Raw genomic sequence first — 20,643 nt, 5'->3', positions numbered from 1 at the left:
TTTCTGTCACACATTTATGTTTGTATTGTTTTACTTATTCTTTGATGATTGTGTTTTATGTTATTTGTATGTATTTTTACACCTGTTCCTTTATTTGTGAAGGACTTTGTAACTTTGTTTTGAGTTTCATATAAATTAAGATACTATTATAGCACTGTTATTTCTGCAGAATTGTTGTTAATCTGATTAAAGCATATGTATAAGTAAATGTATGTCAAACTAGAATGGCTCTCATTAGAGCACATAACTCCACACAATTGTGCACACTCATAGATATCCATGTATATATATATATATATATATATATATACAGTATATGTTTACATTTTAAAATCAATATTCACACATAAATCTCCATCCATCCACCAACTTTCATTCTTATCTGACCAGTAGTGTTATCCTGCTAAAAAGCAAAAATACAAGCAAGCGCCAATGAAAACACAAACTCCTTGGCAGAGGTAGTCAGAGTAAACTCTACACAGATAGATAGATAGATTTTTATTTATCTATTAGACCAAAAACTCCATAGGATAACATGTTATGGAAGCCTGCATTATTTGTAGAGACCATCTCCTCCTTTACAGCTTGTAAACCCTTTTTCCAGGCAGTGACGAGTCGTTCCTTTCTTGTTAGGGTGGATTTGGCCCCTCCTTCCTCCCAGTAAGGTTTGCAGTTGTGTGAGATTCCCCGTCTGTCCTGCATGCACTGCTCTTTTGAAGTCAATCCACGGATATGGAGGAGGGTGAAGGCCGTGGGCCAAAACCTTCGGATTACACCTCTCGGGGTTGTCGTCTGTTGATGTTGAGGTTTGTTAAGGGTCATGTGGTGGAGGCCAATCTTTTCTTCATCTTCAGCTTGTTTACAGACGTTGTGATTCCTGCTCCCATAATTTACTGGAGTTTAATTGAATCCATTCTTCACACTCCCAGCAAAATGTTGCTGGATACAGGCTACAAAACGAGCGCGGTGTATTAATGAGCCGCCCCGGTGCTTCAAAGCTGGAGACGTGTTCTCCTCACGAAACTCTCTTTCCTTTCATCTCCAAACATACCTTTGCTAACTGCACCTAGAAACTTAAATTTTAACTTCAGGGGTCCACAGGCCTTGTTGGGACTAATGCAGAGTTTTGTGGTGAGGGGCCGAAAAGGTTTTCTCCTACTCATAAAAGTCATATTTGTACAGGTGTCCCTGCACAGAGGAACCATGCACCACCTCTCCAGAGTCTGCTTAATATCCCTGAAGTTGTTCTGCAGTCAAATGGGGGTTCTGATGTGCTTTTTTAGCAAACAGTAATCTCGCTAGATCGTAACCTGGGGTCCACTATCAGTGTTGACGGACATTTCTCAATGACACTGACTGCTGTGTCAACATTTTGATGTCATCTAATGGCTTCTCCTGCTTTGTGGGAATCTTTTATTAAAACATTCTCCAGACACGTTTACATGGACACCAATATTCTGATATTAACCAGATAAAGACAATATAATGAATAAGACACTGTCATGTAAACAACAACTCTGATTACCTTAACCTGAATAAGACCACACTCAGCATAAGCAATAATCAAATCAACACATGTGGAGTATTCTGCCCTTAGTCACATTATGTAGACATGTATACGTTTTGATCACATTCTATCATCCTATTGGAGTTTTTTCGACATCGACACCGAATTTTAATTGCTTGATGACACATGACCTGGGTTCCAGTGTAAACAAATAGTAGGGCGTAATGTTGATGTGAGTCGTCATCAGAACAATGCTCTGTAATATGCAGACAGGGATATGAATGGTATATTTGCAACTCATTTTGTCAGATTGTTGGTGTCCATGTAAAAGTGTTGTGTTACTGCTGACAGGAGCCCATGGCTACTCATTGTTGTGACAAGTATTTATAAAGCTTTGACCTTTGAAGCATTTTACCTTTCCCAGTGATGATTCCGTCCAAGGCACAACCCTAACAAACATATTTCAGCCCGGGACCAAGGTAAAAGTTCCATTCATTGAAAAGTGTAATTGAGGTTGTACAATGCCTCTTTAGTTTGATTCATGTCCCATCTAACAAATTGCAATTTATGACCATTCCTTCAGCCAGCCACCAGGTGCTGGTCAAGATGCTTTGACTTCACTTTTGGGGAGCAGCCATGCTGTCCATCTTTATATACAGACTATGGTTCAAACCAGCGCTCCGGCTTAGGTGGAGCTTCACTGGAATTACCTGAGGTCAACAAACTTAAATAAGACTGATAACTGATGTAGCTTCTCTCATCATAACAAGCTGCAGCAGAAGTTTCAGGCAGGTGTCATTCAAGCCCAGTCCTCAAACTAGATCTATTCACGCACAGTACGTGAATATACCTGCATGGGGTTGACTGTGCATGTGTTGGACATTTAAAGCAGATTCAGTAGTGCCTAGATCCAGACCTCAGAACTGCTGCCCATCTCAGATTTTTTGCAGCAATACATAATGACTATTGAGTCTGACAGGTTGTTCTCACAGAAACCATTTTGAGCTGTCAGTCAGCGAAGCCCAGGTGTGAATGATAAAAGCAATCGCGACTGAATTCCTTCTCGCTGCTTCGGACTCAGCGGCCGGCCCACTGTCAGACCGAGAGCCGCTGTTCATCTTATTACTAACACCTGCTTCTCCCACTGTGACATGGCAGGATGTCCCCCATGAAAAAACAGTTCAAAGTTCTGCTTTGAAAGAAAAGGCCCTGAGTGGTGATCTTCTCTGTGAGGTTTTGGAGCTGGAGTGTTAACCACTAAACACAAACTCAAAAATGTGAAACAGGAGACGAGCAAGATAAAAAAAACTTGGAAGCAAACGGGACACGTTTTTACCTGAAATTCATCATTTTTATATGAGATGTCACAGAACTTTATAGATAGAGTTTTTCATGTTCTTACATAATCCACTTTAGGGAAGATTTAGTGTGTTTTTGAAGACATAAATTAAAGTCCAGTGATAGTTTAAGTTGAAGATCTACATCCACAGTCTGAACAATAATGATGCAATATTTGATTTAACTTCCTCTTGACAATGAAACCTAGGAATTTTATGCAATTCTTTGAAATTGGTGAAGATAAAATAACTCACTTCACTGCAAGAAACAGATTTTTATTTCATGGAACATCTCCTCTTTGACATTGGACATTTGGAGAAATACCCAGCTGGAGGCAGTGTGACTCCACGAACATAATCTGACTCTGATGTCAAATCATGCTGCGGTTCACAAGCAATAAAAGTAGGAATTTTTATTATTGCAGGAATGAGAGAAAATCTGAGATCTCTGAGGAACTGAAGAACATGATAGATGATAGATTAAGATCAATTATCCATTGATTCGACTCATGATTAATAGGTTTTTTTATTTTGTGACAATACACTTCTACTGTGTGGGTGGCTGTGGCTCAGGAGGTAAGGCAGGTCGTCCACCAATCAGAAGTACAGGGATTCAATTCCCGGCTCGGGAAACATAACCTCCTTTGCGGAGGTAATAATCAATGACTTGTTACATGACCAAGCACAGACCGACAGGCTGACACAGTGAATAAAGATATTTGAGGTTGATGGACAAACTACCTAGAAAGAACGGCAGTCCACTGGAGGTGCAGCACAAAGAGAATCACAGAGAGACTAGCAAACAATCTGGTATAAATAGCAGGGAGCATATGAGGGAAATGAGGAGCAGGTGTTCAGGTGTTCAGGTAGGCAGGGATGTTCCAGCCACTGCAAATGGAAAACAGGTGAGATCAGTGGAGCTGGAGAGGAGGAAGAAAGTGAGGGGACATGTGGTACCATCCATACCAACAGCTATGTTGTATTAACTGAGATAAGGAATTGTTGTATCCATGAAGAGCTGACTGGATGTCAGTTCCTGGCAGAAGTATCTGTAACTAGCAGCTTTACTATAATGTTTAAACTGTGTTACTATGGTGTTAAAACTGGGTTACGATGCTATTAAAACTATGTTACTATGGTGTGAAAGCAGTCTTAAAACAAATCACCTGTTTTACATAACTAAAATATAATGCACACGTAAAAGCAGAGTGATTTACAACTCATTAAATTATAAGAATGTACACATGTAGGACAAGTGTACCATCTTATCTTAAATCTTAAAAAGAAAAAATAAGATAAGATAAAACTTTATTGATCCACATGCCGGGAAAATTCAGTTGTTACAGCAGCAGGAAGGTCAGAGAGAGGTACAAGAGAATAAAGAAATATAAAAAGGCAATAGAATAAAAAAGATTCAATCAAATCAAATGTGCAAATCAATTGTGCAAATCAAATGTGCAAAACGTTATTTTATGTTAAAAATAGTGTAAAAATTGTAAATAGACTGACATAACCAGTGCAGTATTTTATTTTTCATTCCAGATGGTGTTTTAGAGTCTGACAGCAGTGGGAATGAAGGACCTGCGGAAGCGTTCATTCTTGCACTGTAAGTGGAGCAGTCTGCTGCTGAAAGAGCTGCTAAGGGCCCCACGGTGTCATGTAGGTGGTGAGAGGTGTTGTCCATGATGGAATTCAGCTTTGCTAACATCCTCCTCTCCCCCACTTCCTCAGTGGAATCCAGATGGCAGTCCAAGACAGAGCTGGCTCTCCTAATCTGTTTATTTAGTCTTTTTCTGTCAGTCTCAGTGCATCCGCACCCACAGTCGAACAAAGGCGTAGAACACTGCAGAAGGCACCACAGTTACATAAAAAGTCCTTAATAGTGTCCTCAGTCTCCGCAGATGGAGACGACTCTGGCCCCTCTTGTACGGGACGTCTGTATTTATGGACCAGTCCAGTTTGTTGTTGGGGTGAACACCCAGGTAGTCAATCACCATCTCTTTTGTATTGGTGGCGTTGTTGTATAGGTGATTCGGTTCATACCAGTGGACAAAGTCAGTGATGACCCCCCCATATACTCCGGTTCGTTTCCCTCTGATACACGACCAACGATGGCTGTGTCATCAAAGAACTTCTGGAGATGACAGCGGTCTGTATTGTTTCTGAAGTCTGATGTGTATAAGACCAAACTAGACTCGGTCAAGCATATACCTCCTCTAAGGCTCAACACAGTCCACTTACATTCAATCAAGCAGCACCAAATTACACACACTCATAGATATCACTCGCCTAAATATGCCAGATTAGTTTCATTCAGATCCAAGAATTATTCCCTGGAAGATTGGTCAACAGGTCCAGACCCTTGTCCAGATCCACACCAAGATTTAATGGGTTCTGTCTTTTGCCAATGTCACATCCATCCAACAAGTTTCATGGAAATGTGTGAAGCAGTTTTTGCGTAATCCTGCTGTCACACAAATCATCTGTGAAGTATAAACAACAACACAGCCCTGCTATCCCTTCTCCTACCACTGTGCTCGATGACTCTTTATTCATTAAAACTTTGCAGACCTTTTACAGACACAAAAAAAAAGACCTATGGAATTCACCAAGCTTGAAGAGATTCCCTCTTTGGATTGTAGGTGAACATAGATCAGTTTCCTGTGGCACTGATGAAGACACACAGGTTTTTCCACTGTATTGATATTAAAGGATGCACTCTTGTTGCACTTGCTGTGTTACTCACATCATTCAAACTCCTTGTTTGAAGTACTGCATTATTAGGGTTGCTTATAATGTTATTGCCAGGACTTCAGCTGAATCAGATTGGGCCGTTCAGTATCAAGCAATGCTGTACTGATCTGCTGGTTATTTGAACAGGGCTTGGCAGGATGCTCTGATCACGCAATATAGTAAACAAGCCAAGTTATCCTTTCAAGCTAATGTGTGCAACTACACTAGCAACAGATGTGTAACAACAGTTTCTGTTGACACTAGAGTTACCAAGGAAAAGCCAGAGACTATATCGTATTAAGTTGCTCCCTCAGACTCGGTCTGGGTCCAAGTCCACAGCTGTATCTCTAAGAGAGCAGCCTGAAAGTGAGGAGCGCTCAAACTCAACATTAAAGCTGTATAACTGTATAATAGGCTGAATAGATGAATTCACAAACAATCTGAAATCAGCAGGGTCTTGTCAAATATTGCCCAGAACTTAATTGTGCTTCTGGACCCCTGTTGCACTGTTTGGATGGTTGATGATGGGTTTTTAAAAGAGATACAACTTTTAATGAGAGCGCAATATGGAGCGTAGACAAAACTGTTTTTGCAACAGTTCCGTCACCAGATCATGTTATTAAACATTGCGGCACCAAACAAGTGGAGGCCGTTGAGAGAGCTATCCTTGTGTCAGTAGCATGTGCTGTGCAAGTGCAGAGAAATGATTTTACCTCCTTTTGTTTTCCCCCATAAATGTTACAAAGAACTCTTTATTCAGAGTGACCCCTACCATCACCACTACATATGCATCTATGAATGGCCAGCATTCATTCAGAAGTGATCTCCCAGTCAAGTAGGCTCCAAGTATGTTTGCCTTCAATGATTTGCCAAATTACTTTTAATATTGCACTTTTTGCAAAAGGAGTTTTATAGCATGAGCCTGCATGACAGAGGCTATGTACTAAAACGACATTTTGAAAAACTTTTCAGTGTCATGATACTGAAGATACTTGGCATAAATCTAAATCTTACTTCCTAATTCCCTTTATAGCTGTAAACTTCTCAAATGAGTTGATATTTGAAGTTAAACCCTTGAGTTGGGCTTCTTTTTACCTTTTACAGTCTAGTCATCACTGCTATGTTGGACAGAGCTGTATGGGGGGTCACCACAAAAGAAGTGATAATGGTGCAGGGAATCAGGTCTATAAGGTTTTCACCACCTCCTGGAAACTAGTTCCTCCGTCCCAGGATGAGAAGCAGATGGCAGGACTTGGCTTGTTCACGCTCTTTATGAAGTGGAACCTCAGCCTGTCAATGAGGAGTGTAGAAACAACCCGCATTGCTGCCTCCTGCTGGAAAACATCACATTTGTTCTTTGCAAACTATAATAATATTTGTGTTTATTTACATCGAGAGCATGGGAGTGAAATGTGATCACAAGTGGTGCCTCAACACGCATGTGGTGGCAGGTGTGTACTGGTTTACTTAAAGCTGTTCACGTGTGATCAGAGCACCCATAAGACCCTTATTAATACCTATGGACAGAGCATTTGTCTGAATCTGAAGTGAACTTGTAAAAAGTGATATGATGCTATAGGGAAGATGTGATTGTTCCAATGGTGATAACATTAACGATTTGCTGCAGGATCCTTGTGTTGACAAATGGAGGAGTTTTATTATCTGAGTTCAGTGCTTGAAAGAATATCTTCCTCCATACAGCTAGAAACTAGACCACATCAGATGTGGATCCATCTCCATTTGACCATAATCTGTGGAGCTCTCCAGAAACATGGTGGAGTCACATGTGAGGATGAGATTGAAGCTCTATGATGCAATACAACTTCAATTCAAGTTTTTGAAGGAACTATACAGCTGTTATATACAATCACTTGAGCATTGGTTAAGTTAAATAGCCTATTGGAAAACTTTACCTTAGTTATTGTGCCTGATTTGATACATTACTCAAGACATTTGAGCGCGCCAAGGTCCAACATTACTTGAGAATTTCTCAAGTTTTGAATAACATTTGTATTTTTTTAACAAAATCTATTAATTATTCTCTTGGTAATTGGTCGAACAAACAAAGAAACGGACAGGGGAGAAAACATATCCTCCCGGTCTCCTTGGTAAAAAAACCCGACTCTACTTTAGATAAATAATCAGCTAAAACCCACGAAATTATTTAATTACTTACGCCAAGGAGGACATGTTTTCTTCCCTGAAAAAAGTCTGATACATTTCGGGATCAATATTTGTAAGTGTGCACAATATGGTGCAGCTTGATTTTGAATTTAAAGTGGACTTTTGGGTCTTGGCAGAATCTACAGTATTCTACTGAATGCCATTGTAGTTTGAATTCATTTCAACCAATATCTCTGATATGTAAAGCCATGTGAAAAGGGAGCATCCCACAAACCAGAACAAACCTAAACAGTTTGTTGTTTTTCTTTCTTGACTTGACATAAATATATTCAAAAACACAATCCATCTTATATTTACTCAACTTCTTCTCCTGAGAAGGATTGATGTTTGGTTCAGCAGTCCTCCCCAGTGATTATTGAAAAGTATTGGTTAAGTCTAAGCAGTATGAAGGTGCATTATAGATCCAAAATAAAATAATTTGTGACTCTCCATTTGTTTAATGACCAATGAATGAAAAGAAACCCTATGCATTACCCGGAAAGTTAGACTATGTGAATGCCATTCCCATGTTTCAAGCATGTTTGAACAGATTCAAACGAACACGTGTTGTTAGGGATTCACACTCTTTCAGGATCAGACTTTTCTCTGTCAGGAAATTCCCACGTGTGGGAAACTCCAGCGTGTTAAAAATCCCCTCTAATAACAGATGCGTTCAAGCTCTCAGGAAGTGTGTGTCTCTGCGGCGGACAAAGTGAAACTAAACTGCTGCATTGAAACACTAGCTGAAAATGTGTTTTCGGACTTATATTGCAACGTGTGGCTTAACTTTGGACTCAGAGTATGTGTGTACTCGGTGGAGTGCTTAGAGAAGCAACCCTGACATTAGAAAAACTAGGTCAACTGTCTGAAGGGGTAAAAACCTGCGGCCGTGAACGCAGCAGGTAAAAACCCGGAAGCGTGTCGTCATTAGCAACAACAAACCACCTGGCTCAGACAGCGGCGCCGTGTTGCTGTCAGTGACTGACAGCAGCTATCAGGAAGTACCGACACATCAACTCACGGGGACGTCTACGCGCACATATTTAACTCCGGTTCGTTGGGTGCTCTTCGGGTTTCGTCAGTAAACTGGTTCGCCGGCCATTGGATGCTTTCCCTCTATGTATCCGCCCTCCTCCTCCGCCGCACTGTCGTTAGCTTAGCCTGCTAGGTCTTCGTGACTTTATAACACGCGTGTGAATGGGAGCGCTCTTCTTCATTGCGTCCCGCTAAAGAGGCACTTCTGCTCTCAGTGGCGGACCCGGCGGAGGAATAAGGCTTCGCACACTTCCACATCTTCACTAGCTGCCATGGAGCCTCACGCCGCGGCGCTGGGCTGCGTGAACATGGGCAGTCTGACCAGCACCTTGCCGGTGATACCCTACCAGAAGCTGACGGACCTGTACTACGTGAGCAGGGGGGGCTTCGGCACCGTGTTCAAGGCGCAGCACTCGGACTGGAGGACCACCGTGGCCATCAAGTGCCTGAAGCTCGACTCTCCTGTGGGAGAAAGGTACCTGGGTCAGCTCATGTGACCATAGAGGCCACTGCACACTTTAAGGAAGGAAATGCGATATGCACTCAAACAGAAACTTACACTGTTACTGTAACATTTTATAGGAAAGTCACAGATCAACTGTACAGGCACGGGCTGTGGGCTGATGTTTGTTTAGACTTACAGGTACATTTAAACGTGTTCACAGTAGAGCAGCACGATGTGACCACAAATTAATCAAGATGAATATGTTTTGCTCCTGAGTGAAGATTGTGGTTGTGATCAGAGACTGACAAACACCTAGAAATATTTACACGAACCTCCTCACTGTGCTTACACGATTCATAAGCTTTGTATTGAAAATATTGACTTATATCTATATATTATATCCTGGTTTGCCCAGATCGAATCCACAGTGTCCCCCTTGTTTTCACCTCTCTGTCTGTGAAGCATCTGGGTTGACAAGGTCTGGGCAATCAAACAATATCAATAACTACTTTAATATGATTTCCATCAAAAGCGAAGTATAACAAAGTTGTGAGACGTAATTGATCTTCCTCAAATTTTTTAATCGTTTGTCATTCTCTGTCCATAAAGAAATGTTGATAACCACAACCCTAACCGTGGAGCAAAAATCACTCTTTAAACTTGAAATAATTAATAATGTGACATTTATTGTGATAATAATCAGTACCGAAAGATTGGAAAATATTCATCTTGATATCATCTTTGTTGGCATCACTTCATTCCTCATTCCTGCAGTTTAGGTGGAAGGTAACTTGCTCATGTCCACGCCTGTATTGGCTCTTTTGGGGTACATTTTTTGCTCTGTGGCCCCGTCACTCAAACACAATCCACATTTGAGATGGATGTTAAAAAGCTCTCTTTTAAACAAACACTTACCATAAAACTTTTATAATATAAAACACTTTCATTTTTATTTAAAGAAGTATGACCTATGTATTGATTATAATGGTTCACAGATACAAATCAACTTGCCTGCTCTCGGATGGACACACTTCATAATGGAGACAATGTTTATATATTTACCCCTAGAGTATCTTGGCCTCTCTTGCTGATATATTAATATTTCATTAATAAGTCAATATTAGCTGATACATTGACTCTGAATTATTGAACATCCTCTTTGGACGAGCTGCAGGGTTTTATACTTAGATCACATTAACAGTCTGCTGTGCTGTAGGTGTGGTTCAAGATAAACTCAACATGTAAAGGAGCACAATGACCCGTATTCCACTGTGCAGTGATGTCAGGGATTGGCAGTAACTCGGTATGATCATTTGCTGAATTTCAATGAGATCGGAGTGTGATATGATTTAATAATATTATAATCTTACACATTTACATAGACCAAATATTTGAGCACAACCTGCTCACACCAACAAAATGAAAGTGTTTTACACATAAATAATTTGGCCTCTTGTTATACATGACAGTAGGATACTGTAGGTCATTATTTACATACAGAATACACAAGTATCCCGATTTGATATTGTGATAATGATTTCCCCAAGCTTAGCCACAACATCCACAACACTGCAAATGTCATCTCTGTTTTGATATTTTCATCACTCGACTGACTCTATCGCTGGCTGTGTCTCAGAGAGAGGAACTGCCTGCTGAAGGAGGCCGAGGTGCTCCACAAAGCCAGATTCAACTACATCATCCAGATCTTTGGCATCTGCAACGAGCCCGAGTTCTTCTGCATAGTCACAGAGTTCATGAGCAATGGCTCTCTGGACCTGCTGCTCCATGAGGTAACTACAAGCACTCAGAGGCTAAGACCGTCACGGCTTCCTCTTTCATTTAGGAAAGAAGAACTAATTTGTAACCAATCACAAACACACAGTGGTGTGATCTTCCTTGCAGTGTAAAAAAAAAACCTTAAGTCACAGTTGCATATTGAACATTGACAGTTCTTGTTTTTCCACTTTTGTTTCTTGAACGGCTGAAGAGAGAGACTCTTTGTGGCTTTTGGCAAACTATATCTCTCTCTCTCTGTCTCTTTTATTGAATGTGTCACTCATCATGAACGTGTATGATGTAACTTCCTGCTTGTGAAATGGCAACCAAAAGTGAAACCTGGATATAGTCACAGTCCCTAAAAAGCAGGGGAAAAGATGTGAAAAGAGAAGTAAGGTTCGGGAAATTCCCATGTGTTGGGAAGTCTGAGTGTCATTTTAGTTTTTGAATCAGTCTGAAATCCCTTTAGGTATGCTTTTGCAAACTTTCACTGAGGGTGGGGCAATACAACAATATCGATTATTATCCCAACGTAAATTTATGTCAATAGCAATATGCAATAAGTTCATTATCGATTTAATGTTTATGCATCATGCAAACACAGTGATGAGGTATAGCACACAATGGATATACCTCCGATTTAGAAAATATTTTCTGTGTAACTGAAAGTGTTTGTTCTTCTCTGCCAATAAAGAAGAATTTAAAACCCAAACCCTAATTATGGGGCAGAAATAAGAAATAATAATTTGACTTATCTTGATCATTATCAATATCGACTGATATGAAATTTTTTATCTTGATATCATTTTGATATAAATTTTACTTTCACTAAGGAGATGCTTTTGTCTGGACACTCTCATTTCCACAAAAGATCTCTGGGGCTCAACCAGAGTGACCACAGGGTTCTTGGTCACTTCTCTTATCAAGGCCCTTCCCCCTGATGGATCAGTTAGTCAGGGTGACTAGCCTCGACAGCACTTCCACCATTTTAGAATATTGGGGACCACTCTGGCTCTTGGGTACCCTAAATTCAGCAGAATTTTTTAAATAGCATTCCTCAGATCTGTGCTTGATACAATCCTGTCTCTGAGTTTTTCTTCCACTTCCTTTGACTTCGTGGCTTGGAGTTTTGCTCTGATATGCTTTGATTTGGCATCTGTGTGACATTATACATACAGCTGTGTACCTTTCCAAATCATCGACTAAAATCATCGTGGAGAAACATCTCAAATAGAAACTAAATTTCAAGTGTCTGAATACTTATGTGATGTTTCAGTTTTTCTTTTTTTGTTGTTGTTGTTGTTGTTTGTTTGTTTTTTAAAATATCTGCTCTGTTGTGTCTTCCTACAGAAAGACACATACCCTGATCTGGCATGGCCTTTACGACTGAGGATCCTGTATGAAATCGCACTGGGGGTTAACTTCCTTCACAACATGAGCCCACCCCTCCTACATCATGACTTAAAGACACAAAACATACTGCTGGATGATGAATTTCATGTCAAGGTGTGTGTGTGTTCATTTCTACACCGTTTATTGGCAAAATATGGCTCCATTTTAATTGCTCATGTGATCAAAATACATGTTTAAATGCATAACAATTTCCTTAGTTTTGCCTCATGAAAGTTTTTATTTTAAAGAAATTGTGTTAAAGGACCCTAACCTCAAGTTTATCAATGTTTTATCATGTAATTTATTCAACAACTGGATAAATGAGGGACCAAACATGATAGAATAAAAATAGAGGTTTAGTTTGGATTATGTGTCATAGTCCTATCATGTAAATCCCATTTCATTTGGTTTTCGGACTTCTTTAGATTGTGTTTAAAAACTTTATGATTAGAACTGACTCACTTGATTATTTAGTCAATCAACAGAAAATTGTTTTGGTTATTATTTGAGTGAAGCAAAAGCCCCAAATTATCTGGTTCAAGGCTCTCAGAGAATTTGCTGTCAAACATGATATTAAAGTGAATATTCCAGGGTTATTTGAGCTGTTGTTCTGATCATTTAAGATTCATACATTCTCATGAAACTACATCCCGCAATGCACAAGAAGTGCAGTTCAAAATGAATGGGGGGGACTTTATGTAAAAACATATCTTGTGAAACGGATATTTCTGAGAAACTTCCTCCTATTGTTCTGTCCAGATTGCAGACTTTGGCCTTTCAAAATGGCGCCAGCTCTCTGTCAGTAAAGGCTCAGGTTCCAAGCCCACAGAGATGGGTGGCACAGTGATCTACATGCCCCCGGAGAAGTACGAACCATCCAAGAGCCGCCGCGCCGATGTGAAACATGACATGTACAGGTGAGACAACCGATCCCAATAACGTGATTATAAAAAGATTGGACATTAGAATGGACAACAATAATTGCTCCCTGAATCTGGTTATTAACTTCCATATCATTAGTTACATTTAAAAAACGTTTTATGTACATGATGTTCAAATGATCCAAATTAGAAAATGGAGCTCTTGATAACTTAACTTCAATAATACACACCCTGATAAAGTGAAAGTTTGTCAAACATTTTCCTGTTTGGCAAGTTGAGATGATGTGCCAAACAGTGGATTAGATTCTTTGCATTTCAAAACACAACACTGCAATTATATCTGCCAAAGGCTAAATCTGTCGATTGCACAATCAGCCAGTTTCATTTGAGGAATCTGCCAGTGGGAGGGAGACGTGGCTATTACAAAAGAAGTCGAAAGTATATTCAATAAAAGACCCTTTTGAATTGTTGCAACAGCTCAATCCGTCATCACACTTCCTCAGAGCAGCATTTCTGTTTGCTCATCGTAAAGTCCCTGACGTCTGAAGGGGAATACCAGTAAACAGACGACACAACCCTAATTTTCCCTGACTGACTCTTCATGTTTACACTACAGTTATGCCATCATCATGTGGGAGGTGTTGTCCAGGCAGATACCATTCGAAGGTAACGTGTCTTTGTTAAATCACACTTCCGTTTCTTTGTTTTTAAATTATTTTATATATGCATGTTTTGAGTTGTCACCCTGTTATTAAGTTTACTTTATGTGTGTTCAGAAGTGACAAACCCAATGCAGATCATGTTCAGTGTGCTGCGTGGTATGCGTCCAGATACGAGCTTGGACAGCCTGCCCGCTGACATCCCCAGCAGAGGGACCCTCATCAATTTAATGACCTGCGGCTGGACCAACAGTCCCGACGAACGACCGTCCTTCCTCAGTAAGTTCACGCAAACAACTCAATGGCAGGAACTAACTTCTGGCAGAATAGTGCAAATTCATCCTTAAAGATATAATATGTAACAAGGGTTCTTCATTAAAATGTTTCTAAATAACTAAATATATATTTTATATTTTGTTGACTAATGTACTTACATTATCCAATATATTTCCAACAATTTTCAAACCCAGAAAAAAAATCCACAGTTTTATTCAAGGTAATTGACGCTTTTAATTTTGTTTTATCCGTGCCTTTACCCGTCTTTGCTGTAGTTTCCAGGGCAAAATGACGCCTGATGAAGGAAAAACACACTACTAGCCTGTTAGCCAGCTGGCCGTTCGGCAGTTTTTTCCTTCCACTGTTAATATTGGTCACTTGTAATGGATGACATTTATAAATTTCTGTTTGCGGTGTAAAGTGTAAAGAATCACGTTACGTCGATTTGAATTGATTAAGTTGGTGAAGACAGCCACTCGATGCCATGCTGCTTCACAACATCGTCAAACTATGTCTTTTATTATTGTTCAGATTGTGAGACCCTTAGCAGCTGACGTTACATATTGTATGTTTTAGGTATAAAGTGATAATCTAGAGATATGAAAAGATTCCACCTGCTCAAATGACTGTGCACATTGCTGAATTATATTTCCTTTTCACAGTTTGGGAGGGTCTGTTCATGTTGAGTAACAGACTAATCCATCTTGTGATGAATTTTACCCTGACGAAGCTCTGACTAATAATCAGCTTCCTGTCACTGAAACATGATATTCTCTCCCAGCATTCGTTCAAACTGCACGTATTCATATTAAATCCATAACCAAACCAACTCCTTTTTATGAGCTGCATGATAATCAGAACATGCAGCAGATTTATGAACTCATAGTTGTTTTGCAAAATGCTTTGCTTTTAAAGTAGCCTAAAGAAAAGTACTGTTAGCAGTAGAGTGGCAGGTTTCTGACCTCTCCCCCAGCTAACAGAGCTTTTACCTCCATTACAGAGTGTTTGATTGACCTGGAGCCCATGGTGAGAAACTTTGACGAGATCGACTTTTTAGAAGCCGTGCTGCAGATCCAGAGGTCAAAGGTCAGTCACAATCTGTTATTAGGTTTTTTTGAAGGTGTTTAATGCCAGTAGTAGAGAGCTGACAGTCTACAACCAAAAACAAGGGGCAAGCTGGGGACGTTGTGGTTCATGGTCTGATTCACTGTGGTGTAGCTAATGGAAGATGGTGGATATGTGAATGTGGACAGTGGGAAAGTTTAGTTATAATCTTCTGAAGATGAACCGCTACATGCTCCACAACATTTAACTGACCACCTGTAGGGAATTGAAAATGTTCACGGTCTATGTTGTTAATGTGTGTGACTCTTAGTGTGAAGCAGAACATGTGTGGTAGGTTATAAAAAAATTTTTTGTTTGTTCTCTTCTGTCAAATCTCAATGTTATTGGCTAATATTAGTGTGACTAAATAGATGCTTAAGGGAATCTCCCTGTTCCGAGACACATGCAGTAGCAAACTAAAGCTGGATATCTGATGTGTTTGCATGATTAAAACCTTAATATTAACTGGTGTGTAATCCGGGGCAGTTTGCTGTGACCTAAGAGAAGGTGACGGGTCCAAAATTCTAGTTCCTAATTTCCCTTTAACATTTCCTTCCTCTTTTCAGTTTTGGTGTGTGTGTGTCTGTGGGTGCGGTTGTGTTTCCAGCTAAAAATCCCTACTATCAATAACTACTAAGTTTATGCTTACAGCAGACATTTCCATCTAGGCTACAGCTCGACATAAACTTTATGCATATAGCATGTGACCCCATTGTCTAAACACGTATTGCAGAAGTTGATCCTGAGGTCACTTGAATTTTATAGTGATCTTTGCTGCACTCTGGTTAAACTGTGTTGGTCCTTTGTTCAGACAAGCGCCCTTATCACACGTAAAACTATTTCCTCTCCAACACACAAAAGATGCAGCCTTTAAATCACGCTTATAAAGACTATGTTCCAGACACAGAACAATACATTCTCTCCTCCATGTGTGGATGTAGATTTTCAGTGTTTTTCATGTATAAGGGTCAGTAAATAATAATAAGGTATATTTTTTGAGTTGCTTCATACAGTATATATTAGTCCTGATTCTGGTTTGTTAAATTTAGCACATTATTAACATTTGATCGTTGCCCACTCGTTTCAGTTTGACTCATTCCCTTGTTCTCCTCTTACTCACTCCACAGTTAAGGCAGAGAATAGGCTGCTGTTCGGCTCAGCCCGTGTGTGAGAAGAGGAGCGACGAGGGATCCCTGTCCACGCTGAAGGTCAGGCCCAACCCCTGGCCAGTCAGTAACCTCTCATTCTTACCTACGTTTAGCATATGCTGTGAGGAGTACATACAATCAGCTGTGAAACTAATATGACTGTAGAAATATCAAAATTAAAGTCTACATTTTGTGTTTATTAATGTGTGTGTGTGGAAGTTAAATATCAGTGACTGTTCTGTCACAGGAGAGCTCCACCTCTGGCTCAGGCTCCTGTTCATCTCAGGACACAGACATATCTCTACCAGGAGCTCTCATCAGTAGCAGTACAGCAGAGTCTAAAGGTAATGACAACATCACATGTGTTTTATGTTTAAACACATGTTTAAAACAGCATCATTTATAGATTATGTGGTTAAGCTGCTGTGACTATCTGTACTAATGTACAACATTTAGGAGAATGGTTTTCCATAAACAACACAGGAGCAGCTCAGCGGTTCCAGATGTAACATTTTATATAACATCTGTTGACAATACCAGCCTCATTCATCTCCTGGGTACATCACACCTCTTCCTTTGCTCTTTCTTATGCAGATAACCGTCCATCGTCAAACCTCGATCACCCGCTGGAGCCTCCAGAGTCTCTGGTGGACCCCTGCCAAGAAAACAACCTCAACGCCTACCAGACCGCCAAGCCCCTGAATGATTGGAATATTCCCATCAAACCCGGCCTGCCAATTACCGAGTGCGAAACTCGACTGGACGACCAATCCCTCAAGCAGCAACCGCAACCGCAGCCGCAGCCGCATCCGCAGCAACAAGGTAAAAGCAGTTAAAGTTAACTCCCCTGTGCTGAGTCAATCCTGGAGAATGATCGGGCTGCACCCATTATCATTCTCTCTAGCTTGTTTGTATTTCTTTAAAGTAATCTCCAAATCCCCTAACTAATCTAAGACAGGGATACAGTGACAGTGACCCTACTAAATAGTGTTGGAGGGGGAGGCTTGTTTTGGGTGAACATTTGTGCACAGGGAGGTGAGCCCTGTTATTAGAATGGCTAATTACCCCAAAAGAAATCTGACGAAAGACGTATGTCGACTGTGTGATGGCACAAAACGGTAAAGCTGGACATACAATGTGTGAATTGAGCCGAATTTTCACCCTATTTCTGAGTTGTGTGACTTATTTAAAAGTCTGACTGATTTTCAGTTTTCGTTTTGTGTCGCATACATTTCTGAGATGTCATAAACTTTGGTCTGCTGTCATCACGCTCCTGTACAGTTGAAGCATATTCAAAGTCAATTCCCCCAAAATCCTCTTATTTTTCCTCACTGCATTTGCACGAATGGCAAAACACAATAGTAGGAAATGTAGTTAATGGCATGAGGCAATTGCACAGCTAGAAAGAAAAAGATGGAGGTAAAGATGTTCTTACAGAAGTTAAAATCTGAGAGTACCTAGTGACAATTTACAGCATAGTAGCCTCAAACATAGTTTTCTTTCTTTCTGCAAAACCAAAATGCCATAAGCCGACGCCTCTTTTTTGGACTATAGCAAATTTAAGAACAACATTTCTAAATTTGCACAGTGTATGCCCACCTTAGCAAACAGATAGCCATAGGTTAGGAGTTTGTCCTGGTTGATGCTCTGATGTTTCTTTCTTTATTCCCCTGTTTCCTTTGTTAGTTTATTTCTTAACAGTGGCATGAGAAGAGAGGCTGTCATACGTTGTTCAGATTGTAAAACAAATATGAGAATTTGTGCTATGTAAATAAATTAGACTTGACTTAATCCCACATTTTACCATATTTTACCACTAAAACATGAATCGTACTTCTTTCTCCTCCTTAGCAGCAGAGCACTTTCCTACACTGCAGCACTCTCCGACCTCACTAGGCCCCATCACTCAGTGGATTGCGACTCAGCGCGAGGATATCGTCTCCCAGATGACAGAGGCCTGTTTGAACCAGATCTTGGACGCCCTGTTGGCCCGCTCCATGCTGATGCAAGAAGATTACGAACTCGTGAAAAACCAGCCCACGCGCACCGCCAAGGTCCGCCAGCTCCTGGACAACTGTCACCGGCACAACGAAGACTTCTGTCGCATCATCGTCCGCAAGCTGTACGACAACAAGCAGATGGGCCTGAAGCCGTATCCGCCTGAAATCAGCTCCCCGACCACCGCCCTGTTTCCCAGTGCGCCGCCTCTGTCCATGTCCCAGCCAAGCAGTAGAGACCACTACAGTTGACTCCCAGTGGTTCTGCTGTCATCAGTTAGGTGAACAAGGTTCTGTATTTCCCTCCGAAGACTGAGGAACGGCTGGTTGAGGAAAAGGAGCCACAGTAACAGGCGGTTTTGAAATGTAATTTCCACTTCAACCAGAGATGGACTAGATTCTGTTTTATCAGAATCAAGAAGTTTTGACTGAATCAGTGATTTTTATTTTACAATGTTATGGATTTACTGAGGTGATTTATTTATAGTCTTTTCATACTGACTGGATATATGACAGGGTTTCACTCCTTTTTGGATGTCTCTCCTCTTTGTCTTCAAAACTCAATTACCATTGATTATGTAGCCTAGAACCTTTATGTGTGTGTATATGTGTTGAACACAAAAATTCTTGGTAATCTCAGTTGATCTGAGTAAATGACGGGAGGACTGTTAATATGCTGGAAAACCTGCAGCAAAAACAAAGTTTATTCCTGCTGTAGCAATCTTATGTTAAACTATCATGTAGTTGTGACCTAAGTTTCCTGATAATTCCACTGATTTACCAATCAGAGAGTCTGTCTTTGTTTGAAACACATAAGAAAATGCATAGTCAGAAGAGCTTCACAGCTGTTGATAGCGTGGTGTTCTTGAACGTCAACAGCTTATGGTAATTCAGCTGAAACATAGGAATGAGTTGTTTTGCTGGAATGTGGTCATGTGACTGTCCTCCTCCATTTACTGTTAAGATAAAGAGTGGCTGGGACGTGTGAGGAAGCTGAGATCGTAACATAAAACCCACAATGGGGGATATGCGTGTGTGTGTGTGTCTGCATGTGTGTACCTTGAGTAAAAATGGAACAAAGTAATCGACCTTCTGATTTGTTTAATCTTCTAAAGAGTGGCCTCAGCTCTCAGTATTTATAATAATATTCACTTTAGACACTTGAGACTCGTGGTTTCAGGAGTCACAGTTCTTCCATTCGCTCTGAGCTAAGGTTGAAAGTTTTTTTTATCCTACTGAGCCGATACAAGTGCAAAACACAAGCAGGAAAACAAACCTGCTGTGCTTGTAGGTTCAGTCACTTTGTTACTCTTCACTTTTCTACTGTATCTGTGCTGCCTAATCTGCTGAAAATGAAAGTAGTAAATGTTCAGTAAAGTAAACTTCACTGACAATGAAGTGAAGAAACTATTAATTTATTTTTAATTCTCTGTCTATTGACTAATTGTTTCAGCTCTGGTGTGAATGTAGTTTTTCCATGAATAGCCTTTGTGTCCTCATCAGTGCTTTCACTGTTAAATAGGTGCTTAGATAACAGTATTGTAGCTGAGGTATTATCTCTGTAATATCCAAAATTCATCACAGAATAACCTTTTGTTTTGTTCCAATTTCTATGAAAAGACGCACTTTTTTTTTTTAAAGCATTAGTTGATGTACACCTCCAAGGTAAATAGCAGTTCAAAAACATGGTAAGAAATAAGCCACAACAGGTTGTTCTTAGACTCTGTTACAAGAAATATTCCACTCTGACTACTGTCATTTAAATGTCAACAGGAAGGCCACCAAGGTCAATGTACTTCCACAATATGGGACTCGTATCGCCTCATGTTTGATAACTGTGCCTAATATTCTGCTTCTGGTCGCATCTATAGTAACATATAAAGGACTTTTACAAACATCAAATGAAGAGTACAAATGCTAAAAATTTGATAGCCTAGATATGTTGTAACATATTTTGTACTGTAGATGATAGTTTTATGTTTTTATAAATATTTTCATCTGTGATCTCTTGTTAAAAACATTTTTTTATTTGATATCTGTAGAATTGTGCAAAACAGCAGCCTATCATTTAGGAGATAGTTTATCAAACTGTGATATTATGTGTTAAATTAAATTTTAGTTGGCGTGAAGGAACTCGGATTTTTCATATACCGCATCGAACTCATCAATAAAATTGGTATTCTGTTTTTA

General features: G+C 40.1%; 1 protein-coding gene across 4 annotated transcripts; it reads left to right on the top strand.

The window, feature by feature from the left end:
• The first annotated feature begins 8,674 nt into the window (after positions 1 to 8,674).
• LOC118117808 (receptor-interacting serine/threonine-protein kinase 2) lies at positions 8,675 to 20,643 on the top strand. Of its 4 annotated transcripts, none has more exons than XM_035170377.2 (11): positions 8,675 to 9,250; positions 10,857 to 11,010; positions 12,347 to 12,502; positions 13,148 to 13,305; positions 13,886 to 13,935; positions 14,100 to 14,207; positions 15,205 to 15,290; positions 16,436 to 16,537; positions 16,704 to 16,800; positions 17,051 to 17,278; positions 18,308 to 20,643. In XM_035170377.2, the coding sequence occupies exons 1-11, from the start codon at positions 9,048 to 9,050 to the stop codon at positions 18,703 to 18,705; spliced, it is 1,740 nt and encodes a 579-aa protein (XP_035026268.1). In that variant the 5' UTR covers positions 8,675 to 9,047; the 3' UTR covers positions 18,706 to 20,643. The 4 variants fall into 4 exon arrangements, with proteins under 4 accessions (XP_035026268.1, XP_035026267.1, XP_035026266.1 ...); XM_035170376.2 differs by having other exon boundaries at positions 14,046 to 14,207; positions 16,436 to 16,516; XM_035170375.2 differs by having other exon boundaries at positions 14,046 to 14,207; positions 18,311 to 20,643.

The sequence above is a fragment of the Hippoglossus stenolepis genome, chromosome 11, assembly GCF_022539355.2.
Source record: "Hippoglossus stenolepis isolate QCI-W04-F060 chromosome 11, HSTE1.2, whole genome shotgun sequence".
Lineage (NCBI taxonomy): Eukaryota > Metazoa > Chordata > Actinopteri > Pleuronectiformes > Pleuronectidae > Hippoglossus > Hippoglossus stenolepis.
This window is presented reverse-complemented; position numbering and strand designations above follow the sequence as displayed.

What these genes read in the sequence shown, in the direction of transcription:
- LOC118117808 (XM_035170374.2), top strand. Translation starts at nt 9,048, where the DNA reads ATGGAGCCTCACGCCGCGGCGCTGGGCTGCGTGAACATGGGCAGTCTG. An exon ending in GACTCTCCTGTGGGAGAAAG is followed by an intron (nt 9,251 to 10,856) that starts GTACCTGGGTCA and finishes GCTGTGTCTCAG; the next exon opens with AGAGAGGAACTGCCTGCTGA. An exon ending in TGGACCTGCTGCTCCATGAG is followed by an intron (nt 11,011 to 12,346) that starts GTAACTACAAGC and finishes GTCTTCCTACAG; the next exon opens with AAAGACACATACCCTGATCT.